The 14763-nt window shown below is 33.2% G+C and overlaps 1 protein-coding gene across 1 annotated transcript in view; it reads left to right on the top strand.

The window, feature by feature from the left end:
- LOC125060646 (neuropeptide CCHamide-1 receptor-like) overlaps positions 1-14763 on the top strand; it is a 153397-nt gene that overhangs the window by 123050 nt on the left and 15584 nt on the right. Inside the window, exons 4-5 of the mRNA XM_047665634.1 lie at positions 1996-2126; positions 8767-8955. Coding sequence (XP_047521590.1) covers positions 1996-2126; positions 8767-8955 — 320 coding nt within the window. The remainder of the gene's footprint in view (positions 1-1995; positions 2127-8766; positions 8956-14763) is intronic.

The raw sequence follows: 14763 nt of genomic DNA, 5'->3' as shown, positions 1-14763 counted from the left end.
TAACCCTTCCCCACCAGGTCAACCGTGCCGCATTTCGTGACGCATTTCCCCACGAAAAAAAAAATCCATCCATAACACAAACTACGTTGGGTACATTAAAGGATAGAAATAATAAAGCCATAATGCAGTTTGTATAAAAATCGTGTATATTTTATGGTGAATGATTTAACTACTGTTGGCATAAATACTTTTGGTATCCATTAACGGACACTGTGGTTTTATATATTTGTTCCACTGACTCTGGCTGGATTTAGAAGCCTGGAGGCTCGGGGCAACAAAGGGGTCCCCTGGTCCCAAATTATTTTCCAAAAAAAATTAACAATTTTTTTCAGTCGAGTTTTTCAATCAATTATTTATTGTGAAACCAAGTAGATTCTTTTAGTATTTAACAAACAACAACAAGTTGTAATAACATTAACGAAACGATGGAGCCTTCAGTTGTGAGCTTCAGTAATCTTTAAAAGTGTCCTGCTAAATTATTTTCTTAAAATGTTTTCTTCGGACTCCAAACACTAACTTTAAGTGACACTTTTTAACCTATTTATAAGTTAAAACCTAATCTAAGAAAGTGTCCTAATATTATAAAAAAATTATTAATAATTAATTTATATAAATTAATTATTAAATTTATAATTTTAAGTAGAATTTGTAATTAGAAACAACTACAATAAAAAATCAATGAGTATAATATCTATTACAGTACAAGTTCATTTCGTCAACAATTTACATAAAAACTTGCTTCATTAAGATGACCATTCGGATTACATAACGACTTCAAAAATTACAATCATTGTCAAGAATTTTGGAGTCATCTTAACTGTAATTGTAAAATTTATATTATCATTAAATGAGGATACAGATAATTTAAACTTAAACTACAAATTTATAATCGCGCCATCTACATTAACCCATAGAGGGTTATCTATATCTTAAGTCAACAACATCAAACCAAACAAAACAGAAAGCAAAATTTCCAATTGCCTTGTGATAAAATATTTACCAACATTTTTAAATCCTTAAACGTTATCAAAATCACATTACTTAAGCACTTTTGTCGGCGACTGTTCTTGCTCCATTTCAGTCTTATTCATTGATCGTTTGAGTGGTATTGAAGCGAAAATAGACTGATAACATTTTATGGACGTTATTGAATCCTAGACACACAATATTTTCACCTATTCGTCTTCCTGCGGCGTCCCGAAGGAATGTTTTTCGTAAAGGTCACCGAAAATTACGGAAACTAGCTTTGATTGCGAACCTTACAGGTTTTTTCTTTGATAAAGATGAAATTGTATCACTTCAAGTGAATACTAGATTTCGACAGTGCTACATTTGATAATTCATTTACAGGTATCGATCTAATTCTCTCTAATAAATACTGCCTTGCGATTCTGTAACTCACTTTTCGAACTCACACAGCGGTTTTCACAGCGGCGGTCGCGCTCAAATCAGTCGTAAAGCAGTAATTTTACGAGCTTGTAGTTTATTGTTTATCAGAATGCCAATTCTGTATCATAAATTGTGTATCATAAAAACACGTAATATACGTTTTTTTATGATACACAATTTATAATTATGTATATATTTTTATAATATATACATAATTTGACGACTCATTGGTCTAGTGGTTAGTACCCCTGACTGCGAATCCATGGGTCCCGGGTTCGATCCCCGGCTGAGGCGAACATCGATGTGATGAGCATTTGGTGTTGTTCTTAGGTCTTGGGTGTTTAAATATGTATTTATATGTATATCTATCTATAATATGCATGTATATCCATTGCCTAGTACCCATTACACAAGCTTCACCAGCTTAGCATGGAACTAGGTCAATTGGTGTGAATTGTCTTTAAAAAAAAAAATATTATTAATATTAATTGTAATGTAATTATTACTGATTATTAATTATAATTATTATAATTAATTTTGAAAAATCTTTTTCAATATGACAAAGACCCGTATAAGTCTGTAGCGCCATTGTATTATTATTTTCAGGTGGGAGCAAGCGCGCTACAAGATTGACAGTCGCAACCGCAATTGGAATATGGCTGCTTGCAGGCGCCATTGCGACACCGGCCTATATAGGCTCGTATCTTAGAGAATTCGTTGTTAATCCAACTAAGAAGGTAGGTCTAAGTCTTTTTAATATCCTTTAACACTATAAGGCGAAAAAGGGTTTCGGTCTGGTATTAATAAAACACTGCCAAAATACACAAAATATGCGCAGTAATATCAATAATGCTCATTACAAAATAAAACAATCATTCATCAATAAAACGCAGGCGCAGAAATGTGTCTGTCCAGATACCTGGATGGATTATTAAGAGGTCGCAAGATTTTTGTGAAATACACAAAACCAACAGGCGATGCTGAAAGTGGAAACTAATATAATAACATAATTATAATTGTATCTAAAGGTGGGAACTGACCAATGTTACGAAGTGTAATGTAACATGTAATGTAATGTTGTACAGCGAGCATTCGTGCAGTCAGTACGTCGTGTTACGTTGTTTTTCCCCGTAACACGACGTACTGACTGCACGGAATACTCGCTGTGTAACATTACATTACATGTTACATTACACCTCGTAACGTTGGTCAGTTCCCACCTTAAGGTGAATTTACCATAAATTAATAATAATTTGTTCAGTACGAAATTGTGGAAATAGACTAAGATTTCTTTTTGTATATAATAACTAGGTGCCGAGAACTTCGTTTCTCCTTAACATGTTTTTTTTGCTAGCCTTTTTAGTAGCTACATACTAATATATGAAACATTTTGCTATGCTATCCCATATAGACTGTTCCCTTTTCTGGAATAAAAAACCTACGTACTAGATAAAACTATTTTCTCCATAATAACCCCAGAGTTCAGGAAAAATACTCGAATTGGTCCAGCCGCCTTTGAGTTTTGCGCTTTTGCGATTCATTTTTAATTTGCATAATAATAAGATAGGCATTGTTTTATTTCTATCCAAATATCTTGTTTTCAGTTAAACTTTTCAGAACAAAGACAACTAAAATTAAATAAACATATAAATTTAATTTCTATTAACTTATTCTAAATATAGGTAGACCTCAAAATAGACAACTGTTCCATAACTGACCGTTTTATAAGGCAGTTTTCACTGAAGTATTTCCAAACCAAGGCGACTTACCAATTCTAAAAGACCGGCAACGCACTTGCGAGCCTTCTCACAATGTGAGTGTTCACGGGCGGCGGTTTCACTTCGGCGGAGCCTCTGCCAGTCTTCCTGCTGTTACATAAAGAAAAGATTATCAATAGGATATTTTAGACAATTATATTAAAAAAACTTTTTACCTAACAAACACATAAAACACAGAAACTACTACGATTATGTAATTTTTCATCCAAACATCAGATTCTCAGGAATAAAGTCAGTTCCAAACTGAGTAAAAAATAACAACTAACCATAAAGCAATAGACCTAACTGGACTATCAAAACAAACGTTCAACTGACTGTTGTTTCAATCCATGTTTGTAACCCGAATGCGAAAACACGTTTGAACTATGCTTCTGTGTTGACAATAACCGATCCTTACGAGTTCTATCTAGTAATAGTAGTATTTTTTGGTTAGACTGGGATGATATTGCTTGGCTCCATAAATTAAAGATATATTTAATATGTATGTCGCAGATTCGATGCGATTAATATTAGACATTTTTATTTTAGTTTAAAAGTCAGTACGCACGTATGCGCCTATCAGAGCAACTGAACTGAACGATCGAACGCAGTGACAAAATTACTTTGATACATTGACAATTTACAACTTGTGATGTCTATGATATTGCGTGGTGTTGCCATTCTAATAAAACAAATGTCATCGGGTTCTGTTAATACGTATTTTCTCTTTCTTTAATGTTTTTGTATTGATTGTATTTTTTATTTCTCTCTTCATTCTTTAGTTTGAAAGCAATTTAAAGGAATTTGTACTGTGGTTTAGCCCTTCAGGCACTAAAATTGACTATGCATCGATTTCTATTTACTATTAATCTTGATTAACCGTAAATCAAAAACCGTCTTAACCTATGAAACGCACGTTCAAATAATTTATTTTAATATAATATAATAAATAAGCTGTACATAATTAAAAATAAATTTAAAAAGTTAGTCTCTGGCAGTGCAGCTTTAATGCTGGCAGCATTTATGTCCCTCTATTGCGACACTTATTCGTTGACCGAGGAAAGGTCACCGGTAGGTACAGACGCCAACAAGGTATGAATTAAAAAAATATATAAATATTTACCTATACTAATATTGTATTGATCGCCTATTATTTTTTTTTAACTTCAACTAAATAAAAATTTACTCAATTTTAAGGCTTTTGATATCGTACCAATACTACGCAGTAAAGCCGTCATAATCGCAAGCCATAGTTGACGAAGTCTGAAGTGCAATTTGATTTGAATTGCTTAAGTTTCATTGTAGCCAAGATCTGAATACACAAGTTTGTATTAGCATTTCTTAAAATCTTTGGTTACAATAGTTTTAATTGACATACTTTAGGGTAATAATCGATTAATTACTTGCGTAAGATTTTGTTATAGAGAGATTATAGATTTTTCGTTCTAAAATGAGCCTATTTTAAGGCAGTTTTTGCCACGCACCAAAATGTTCCCTGTTTTATATACTTAGATTATATTTTCCTAAATAGGCAAAACCAGTTCGCCTCCGGTTGCTTATTCAGGGAGAGGAACGGACGTAGCTTTGGCGGCAACATCTAAAATCAAAGACAGACGACATACAAAGTAAAATTAAACCACAAACGTAAATATCATCTTAGGTGACGTGTACAAAAAGCGAAACTTATGTTATTTAAATTTGCGCCTATTGTACCCACTTAATTATCGATACTCCACTACACAGTGTGTGAATATGTGTGTAATGGTGAATGTGGTAAATCACAGAACAGATTTTTTTTTTTTTTTTTTTTTACTTATGTAACTTTAATGACGTTGTGGTTTATGACATTTTCCTTTGAATAATTGTAATGTAGAGGGTAAAACTTGAGTTTCTTGCCCGTTCTTCTCAGAACAAGGCCTCCTGGTAGTTTTGCGAACGGATGGCGTAGTCTTGCTCTTTCGCGAATTTTGTAAACGTTTTTGACATTCATAAGCATGCCCTAAGACGCATCTAAATTGAATAAACGTATATTGATTTTGATTGACAGAATATTTTATTGTGTAAGTGTAACAAAAACTATTTCGATGGCGGCGCCCTTATTGTCTTGACGCCACACACTACGTACACAGGGGCGGCGCGGCCCCGGCCGAAAGAGTTAAAGTAAATAAGTATTTTAAAACAAATGACTGAGTATTAATCGCTACATTGTCCTGTGGTTTAGCCCATACTCTGCCACACCAGTCCCAACGTTTTTGTATGCAAGTTAGATGTATTTCTCTCAATATCCGGAGCACTAACGCAGCATTAATTTCGCGAAAACTCATTATTGAGATTAAGATCGTTGTCAGTATCGCTACTGGAAGTTACAGGGTATCGGCGGCAGCGTTATATATCCTCAATAAAAAAAATCAAATTCAAACATCCGTGTTTTGCTTAGTTGACTGATCAAGTTTTTTATGTCTACCCACATTTTTGGTGCTGTTCTGTTTTGTTATTTTATATATGTACCTACATCTGTGCGCTCTAATCTCTAATTTCTAATTTTTAATCTTAGTTTTAAATATGTGTTTCTCAGTAAGTGAATTTTGTATGCAATTCTTATGAGAAATAAAGTTATTCTTAAACCTAAATAAAAGGACTATCCGACAAAAACCTTAAATTTTCTAATATTAGCATCTTGTATTATAATTTTACTGAGGTTATAAAGCTTCTATGCGGCCTTGTTAAGATTTTCTCTCTAAGATAATCCGCTTACGAAATATTAAATTAAATACGAAATATGATTAATACCTTCTTATATTAAAATTTTCATGAGTTATTAGGCTTCAAATTGCGTAGAGGCGATGAGAACTTGGAGAAACTGTTCGTGGTTGGTAACACAGAAGGAAAAACGTGGCCGTTCACCAACCAGATGGAACGATCAAGTGAAAGACTCATCCTCCTCAAAACTGTTGTCTGTCATAAGAGAGGCGCTGGTCAGAAACCGGTGGAAGTTCACCAGTCCGGTCCAGATGCTTCCTTGCTGAAACCCTCAGACATGAGCTTACGATTAAAGAAATTTTGTTGAAAAGTTGTATGTGCTTCTTAAAGATAAGACCTAATTGACAGCTAACAATATTATAAAGTAATTACGCTACCACGCTACAACTTTTTTAGGTTTCTTTTGGTTGGCCTCAGATTTCTTTATGTGCTTTATTGTAAATCTAATAGGCAAGTAGGTGATCAGCCTCCGTGATACACGCCGTCGACTGTTTAGGACTAAGGCAAGCCGGTTTCCTCACTAGTCTAGTCGACAAGTTGAAAATGGTACAAAATAGAGATACTGCTCTTAAAATTATGTGCGATAGCTCATTGGATCCGGAATGACGTCTAGAAAAATGTTCCAAAAGCGTGTATTAGCACATAAAAAATTGCAAAAGTTATAAACAATTAAAGATGAAAAAAAAAATGGCATTTCGTTTTTTGCCAATATTTAATAAACTATTAATATTTAAGAAATTTGAAAGAGGAGGAAATTTCAAATAAAAAACTCTTAGCTCTCGGAACTCTATCTCCATTATTTATAAAAAAAAATTATATTATTTAATGCTGAAAATAGGTCTGCGCGTGACATTTTTAGGATTCTTGCGTGGCGTCAAAAGCGACTACGGAACATTAATTAATTTATTTAAGGTATTGAATTTTTTTATATATTTGAAAAAATTATGGTGAACACTATAAATGCACTTGAAATTTCTTAAATATTAATAGTTTACTGAACGGTGAAGGAACGTTGTACTTCACCGTTCGACCGAATGTTAAATGCACATAGACAGAAAATCCATTGGTGCACAGTCGGGGATCGAACCTACGACCTCAGATATGAGGGTCGCACGCTGATGCCAACACTGCTTATTACTTTCAGAAAATTTTAAATAAATATATTTCGACTACCTTAATTTTATTTCCGCAATTTTTTATTTTAATCTTAATGATAAATATTCTATATAATTAAAATAATTGTGGACTATGCAAAGACAGGCCTGAAACTAGTATTAAATAAAAGGGCGTCGTGTAACATGATGCCAATTAGTGTTAGAAAAGAAAGCTAGACGGTGATTTATGGTTGTTATAAATGCGAATTATTTTTTGCTCTGTGAACCAAAGACCTAAACCATTAATACTAAAGCGACTTTAGCACGTTTGACACAGAATTAGTCTATACCCCATTCATTATTTAAGTTTTTCTTATTTGTTGACATAATGACGGAAAAATACACTAAAAATACGGAAAATCTCACTGAGCAGTATCGGTGTGTCATCGGCGTGTGACTTTCATGCCTGATTCGGTCTCAATTATTATTATTTTTGACGTGACAACGTCTTATAATTCGATGGAGCCGGCTGCACGCACGAAAAAACATGACTCATGCGGCGTTACCTCGCTTTGAGGCGTTACCTCGCTCTGAGGCGTTCCATTTAAAATTGACATAATTGTATTTATGCGTACAAATAAATGTAACTTGATCATTTCAATTGTGATTTCCATTTACCTCCTTCTCAATATCCATACAAAATACCTATCAAACAAATAAAATAAAAATTGTTTTTTGAAAAATGCAACCAATATTTTTTATGACGTTGTCACGTTCAACTATCGTCAGTAAACCAACTTTACAGACAACCGATTTTTATTATAATTATAAAGGTCACAAAAAAGAGTGCGACTTTACATGAATAACAATCTAGCCTAAACAATAATTATGGCTAATAAGTAATATTATGTTGACATAATTTTCTACAATGCTAATAAATAGCTTAAACTAAGGTAATGTTCATCAACAGTCTTAGTGTTCTATAATGATTAGACACTATGTTCGTGTGTCCGAGATACCGCACTTGCACTTATATTACACTAGGTTTTTAACACAAAAAGTTTAGTTCTATTCCTGTTTATTATTTATTTAATGACAAAAATACAGACTGTTACGGATAGAAAACGCCGTAGATCCATTCAAGCGTTTATTTTTAAATAAATCAACGAGGAATTTAATTATACTAAAAAGCCGTAAATTACGCGTAGAAATACACTAATTACGCACACAAAATACGGTCATGTGCGCTGTAACATGGTGCGAGTGACAGTTGCGTAATTTTTCGTTTCACTCTTGAAAGTTGCCGCGATTAACTAGTTATGATTTAGTATTACAGCTGTACCACATTCGTAACATCATTAATAACTGTAGTAACTTAACTATACCTACAGTATTTACAATTTTCTTAACCTACAAAGTAATAATAGAAATAATTAAAATCAAAACAAATTTAAAAAGTTTAGTCCCTGTGGCAGTGTACCTTTAACGCTGGCAGCATTTCCTCGCTGTATTTCGATACTTATTCGTTGAGATAGAAAAGCACCAGCTCTGGGGTCACCGGTACTATCTACTAGGCTATGGAGAGAACATTGGAAAAAAATTACAAGTAGTACTTAGGTTTTCCGGAAAACTGAACAGTCTATATGCATAGCAAAATGTACCATATGTAGCTACCAAAAAGTTAGGCTTGGAAAAAAGTAATTAAGGCGAAACGAAGTTCGCTGAGGCAGCTAGTTTAAAATAAAAATCTGAACCTTAAATTACAGTTTTTAGTATGCTACCCGTATCCCGTGGAGTGGGGAGAAAGTTATGCTCGTACCATGGTGCTGATGAAGTTCCTGGTCTACTACTCTCTTCCCCTGGCTGTCATCGCGTTGTTCTACGTGTTGATGGCCCGGCACCTCGTGTTGAGCACACAGAATGTACCAGGGGAGATGCAAGGCACACAGAGACAGGTGAGAATTTTTTGAGTTAAAACTAAATATGCTCTATATTTAATTGTAGCTAAACTAATCTACGTTTAAATAGACTATAAATCTTTATACATATAATTCTTCTGTGAGTGTGTATGTCACTGAACTTCTCTCAAACGACTGGACCGATTTTGATGAAATTTTTTGTGTGTGTTCAAGGGGATCTGGGAATGGTTTAGATTCACAAATCAGCCCGCCAGATGGCGCTGCAGTCATACTTTCATACTTTGCTTTACTAATTGCTTAAAATATCATGCAGGACAACGTCTGTCGGGTCCAGTAGTGTAATATAAATGATTACACAATTAATTATGAATGAAATACAGAAAACTACAATAGCCTCACTACTGAGATACTATGGAAAACAATTAAAATTGATACCCGTTGCTGATTATACAAATCTATAATAATATATAATAAAAAAGTGCGTGCGTACAAAGTACCTACACATGTTAGAAGTGAAACTTCTTTGGCAAACTAATTTTTAAGTCTTGTTCATATTTATACAAATCTAAAACTTTAGATTTCAGAGACTTCGAGGGAGGGAAAAGGGAAGATATGTTAGGAATTTAATGAATTTAATTATCATTAAAATATTAAAAGTGTCAAAAATTAAGACAAATTATAAATGTATTTCTTCGATAATAAAAACACGTGGCAGTTTAATTTACAATTCCTCATTTGAGATTTCAATAAATTATTTTGCATTAAATATATAATACAAAATATATTTCATAAATTCTCTTTACGAAATTTTAATTTTAAAAATAGAATTTCTATCGCCCTTCTCACTCTCTCTCAATCGATCTCTATCGCTCTCTCCCTTTTCTTCGACAAAAACGCTGAACATCTTCGTGACGTTAATATTATTATTATTGCGTTTCATCCGTAAAAATTTTACCCTTATGCACCTAAAGAAGTTTAACTTCAAAAACTTTATTCATGACAAATAGGTTATGACAAAATTTATCCATCGCTCTACACTGAGGAATATAATATAAATTAAAATCTTTATTAACTAATACATAAAAATCATTTAATAGTAACAGGCGCCGATGACTGAAATCAAACTGATTTATTTTTAAGAATATGGATTAAAGAAATATTTTCTGAATAACTTAAATCACCGTCCCCTTAATGTTATAAAATGTCAACCCGTGTCCAGTGACAGTGAATCTCACTGACAACTGACACTAACTCTATTGAATTAGCATTTTATACTAAAGAGGGTCTGTGAACAACATTTAAATATAGAAACCATGTGAATTAAACGCTACGTACTACTTCTTTTGGCGCGTTAGGGAAAAATGATGAGAGTAAATTTTTACGATGAGCGCGCACACCGTCACAAAAAACCGACACCCTGAATTTAGCTATAGTCAAAATTTTAGTTTTTTCTATTGTTAGTGTAGTTTTTTCAACAAACGAAGAATACAATTTTTGAAAATATTTGTGTCTTGTTACGCCAAAGTATAACTTCTAACGCGTGTACATAAGTACACACACGTTTTTTTTTTAATTGTATGTGGTAGATATTGTATTTGAGTTCACGATTCCAGCTCCAACGATTGCGTCTCCCTACCTGACGGGAATTGTCGCTACTCACAATATTACCTAATCATATATGTATTTTAAAATACGTACGCAAATAAAATATTACTTTACGTACATATGCATTATATACATTCCTCTCCCAACGGCCGGCATCACATCCACTATTAAATTGGTGTCCATGGTAATGATGGCCTCCATATTTTATTTATTAAAAACAGAGCTCTGATTAGCTATTTGAAGCTGATGTGAAACAACTTAATAATGTGAGGTCAACAATCTTAATAGGTTTATATCGCTGCCTTTCAAAAATGTAATATACATACATCATATATGTATGTATATTAAATCGCAGATTCGAAGCGACATATACGTATATTAAATTTTATTAGCCTTCACAAGTTTTTACCTATTTTTTACAACTTTTATTTTTGTGATAGCATCGTGTTATTAACAGTACATTTTCTTAACATATATTTTCTAAAAGTGATAATAAATATGCGTAAGTTATACCTACGGTATACCTGTTTTTCCCTTTTATTACACCCTAATGTTTATTTGACTGCCAGGGTCACACAAATCGGGCACTTCACGTAATGAAGAAATACGAAACACTAATAAAGGATCAATGGGTGACTAAAAATAAGTCAGGAATCACTGTATTTGAAACTTACACGTGTTACTGTAACGATTTTCGCGTTGACTGAAAGGAGATGCATTAAAAACACATTGTTATGAATAAAAATCAAAACCCGTTCAGATATCAATACGAAGCAATATAATATATAACGGTCATTAGAAGTTAGCCTAGTGGCTTCATCGTGCGACTCACATCCCTGAGGTCGTAGGTTCGGTCCCCGGCTGTGCACCAATGGACTTTTTGTCTATGTGCATATTTAACATTCGCTCGAACAGTGAAGGAAAACATCGTGAGGAAACCGGCTTGCCTTTGACCCAAACAATCGACGGCGTGTGTCAGGCACAGGAGGCCTAATAAATTAATAATATATTGACTTGCCTATTAAATTGACAAATGATCAGGAAACATTATCTGAGGCCCAGACCGAAAAAAGTTTTTATTTATTAAATTTGTATAAAGCTATATTTTATTAAAACTAAATTCGAAGCAAAATTTTTTGAATTTTTTGACCACAATTTACAGTTTCAAGTGAATAAAATAAATATTTTGTAACACAATAAAATGTAACATAACTTATAAATATACCGCTTTCTTCCCATTCATATCGAGCATATTAAGTTTTGCGCTCCATAGTCCAAGAGAACATATTAAATTTGTAAGGGTTTTAGAAATGTTTATTACTCTAGGTAAAATTCAAAATGTTTTTTTTATCTAATATATAAAATTCTCGTGTCACGGTGTTTGTAGCTAAACTCCTCTTAAACGGCTTGACCGATTCTCATGAAATTTTGTGTGCGTATTGGGTATGTCTGAGAATCGGACAACATCTATTTTTCATCCCCCTAAATGTTAAGGGTAGCCCACCCCTAAATATTTTTTTTAGATATTTTTTTCTATTTTTTTTTTTATGATACAGCATTAAAAAATACATACAACCCCTCTACGATCAACCCCTATTTTTTTATTATAGATGATATACATGGCAAAACGACGTTTGCCCGGTCAGCTAGTATCATATAAAACTGAAATTATATACAATATATTCCATGAATAGAAACCACAGTGGTTTTAATATGTAACATGACTTAGATTGTATTATTCTGTACAATAAAAAAGTAAATGCAAATTATGTGTCCCAGCTCTTCCGTAACTTATATAGTAAATTGTATTGTGTGAATAGTAGACTATGTGCGAATCGCAAAAAATGTTCGTAATATCCTTTACATTGACTGTTATAGAAAATTCAAGTTGATTACGAAGAATTTTTTAAATAGAGGAAGGATATTTCGTTTATTATTATTATTATACCCGCTTTGAGAATTCTTTTAGACGTTTATTTATTTATTTATTTCGTAATCCTACAGCTAACATAAATTATATATAATAACAAACAGTTACACTGAAAATATAGCCAGAGATGGAATACATTTTACTACAAAAAGGTTCAAAAATTTACAAAAGGAAACAAACAAATAAAAATTATTCAATACATTCAACTAAGTAATACCTAATTTGGCTGTGTTGTGTGATGGTGTAAAAGTGTTAAGTGAGGGTAAGTACGTGAAGGTGTGTATGTGGGGTATGCTCATGATGCGGGTGATTTAACGTTTCAATTCTTTCTTCCACAAGCAACAGAAACACTAAACGTTTTCCTATTAAGCTTTTCGTACAACAAAGGTTTTATTAAGTTAAATTAAACATACAAACACAGCCTTTGTTTGTGTTTGTGAGATTGCCTCATAGTGAAATTGATAACATTTATCTGTACGCATTTTTACTCAATGATAAGATACATATATAATATAATTCCACAAGAGTTCGGCAAACACGATTTATGACATTCATTTATTTTTCACATAGACTTTGTTCCTATTATTATAACCAAAGACAAATACTTTTATGTTTATTCGAATGGAATCGAACGAGAAGAGTTTCGTCCGTATACCATATGTTAGTATGTTATATATTAATGATGAATAAAACTCAAATGTGTTGCTGAAATATGTATTATATGTATTTTAAGAAACAACATTAAGAGTTTGTTATTTTACTAGAAAACAATCACTTTTATCCTATTTCATTTATAATACAAAATGTTGTAACAAAACTCTTCGAATTAAAATTTAAATGACGCGGACGGACCAAAACTAGCTTCGTTTCCACAGACTAACAAACAAATTAAATGAAACATCAGTTAACACAAAATAGATAATTAATAATCAAAAGAATGTAATTTAATAAATATAATTATTTCTTTACATAGGTATGCATACTCAGGCATATAAGACTTATTTATAAGACAAACGCTTTATTCCTAAATGCTTTTAGTGTTTACATAATTTATTTTAAGGCGTTTTTGGTCTTGTGCCTAGTTAAAGGATAAGTACTAAGGTCACACGATTTGAGACAATACATCGCAATTCTAATTACATAAGGCACTAATTAAAGATTTACGTTGGCGCCCGGTAGATAGTACCGGTGACCCCAGAGCTGGTGCTTTTCTCGCTCAACGAAAAAGTATCGCAATACAGCGAGGAAATGCTGCTAACGTTAAAGGTACACTGCCACAGGGATCAAACTTTTTAAATTTATTTTGAATGATATACAGCTCATGTTATGTTTTATTGTATGATTAGCTTTGAATTTTATGTAATTTGTGTTAGCTGTAAAGGTTAATGGACTCAGTTTCCGCACTAAGACTGTCATTAGGTCCGTTGTGCGTATAGTCCTGGATAACTAAGCCAGTCTAGCTTCTTCCAAAAGCACAGAACACAGGCTTCAAGACCTCACTGCTCCGAGTATTTCTGCATGTTAGCTGTAAGATTAAAATAAATCAGTGGCGCTTCCAACTATTTAGGTCTTGACCTCAGATTTCTGAATCTGTTTCATGATCATTTTTAAATCTAATAGGCAAGTAGGTGATCAGCCTCCAGTGCCTGACACACGCCGTCGACTTTTTGGGTCGAAGACATGTCGGTTTCCTCACGATGTTATCCTTCACCGTTCGAGCAAATGTTAAATGCGCACATAGAAAGACTCCATTGGTGCACAGCCGGGGATCGAACCTACGTCCTCAGGTATGAGAGTCGCACGCTGAAGCCACTAGGCCAACACTGCTCTTCTGAGCTGTAAGATTACGAAATAAATATCCGTATCGCTAGTCGCCGTAGTTCAAAAGCTTAATATTGAAGTTCGAGACACGAGTGCGTATTCAATCTCTAGAGGTTTAGACTTTACGATCTTTTTACTTAGGTATTCCCAAATGTAACAAAATATATTTTGTGCCGAAAAAGAAGGAATTGATTTTATAAATATTAAAGATATCTTTAATGCGCTACATGTATGCTAATGATAATGCGATAGACTTATCTAATGGGGCATGGAGCGGACTTAGTTGCTCGTTTATTTTTATAGTTAAGTCGGTGGCTATGACATGATCTTGACTTAAAGGTTCAAGACACCAAAATCAAAATCGAACGCAATTTAATCATAAAAAAGTGGCGCTACAACTTTGATTTTGGTGTCGCATGTTTATACCTGTTATTCAATGATTTTTCATTAAATTCAGTCTTCGGTTTGAGACGGTTTTTTTTTCGAAC

The sequence above is a fragment of the Pieris napi genome, chromosome 22 (genome assembly GCF_905475465.1).
Source record: "Pieris napi chromosome 22, ilPieNapi1.2, whole genome shotgun sequence".
Lineage (NCBI taxonomy): Eukaryota > Metazoa > Arthropoda > Insecta > Lepidoptera > Pieridae > Pieris > Pieris napi.
This window is presented reverse-complemented; position numbering and strand designations above follow the sequence as displayed.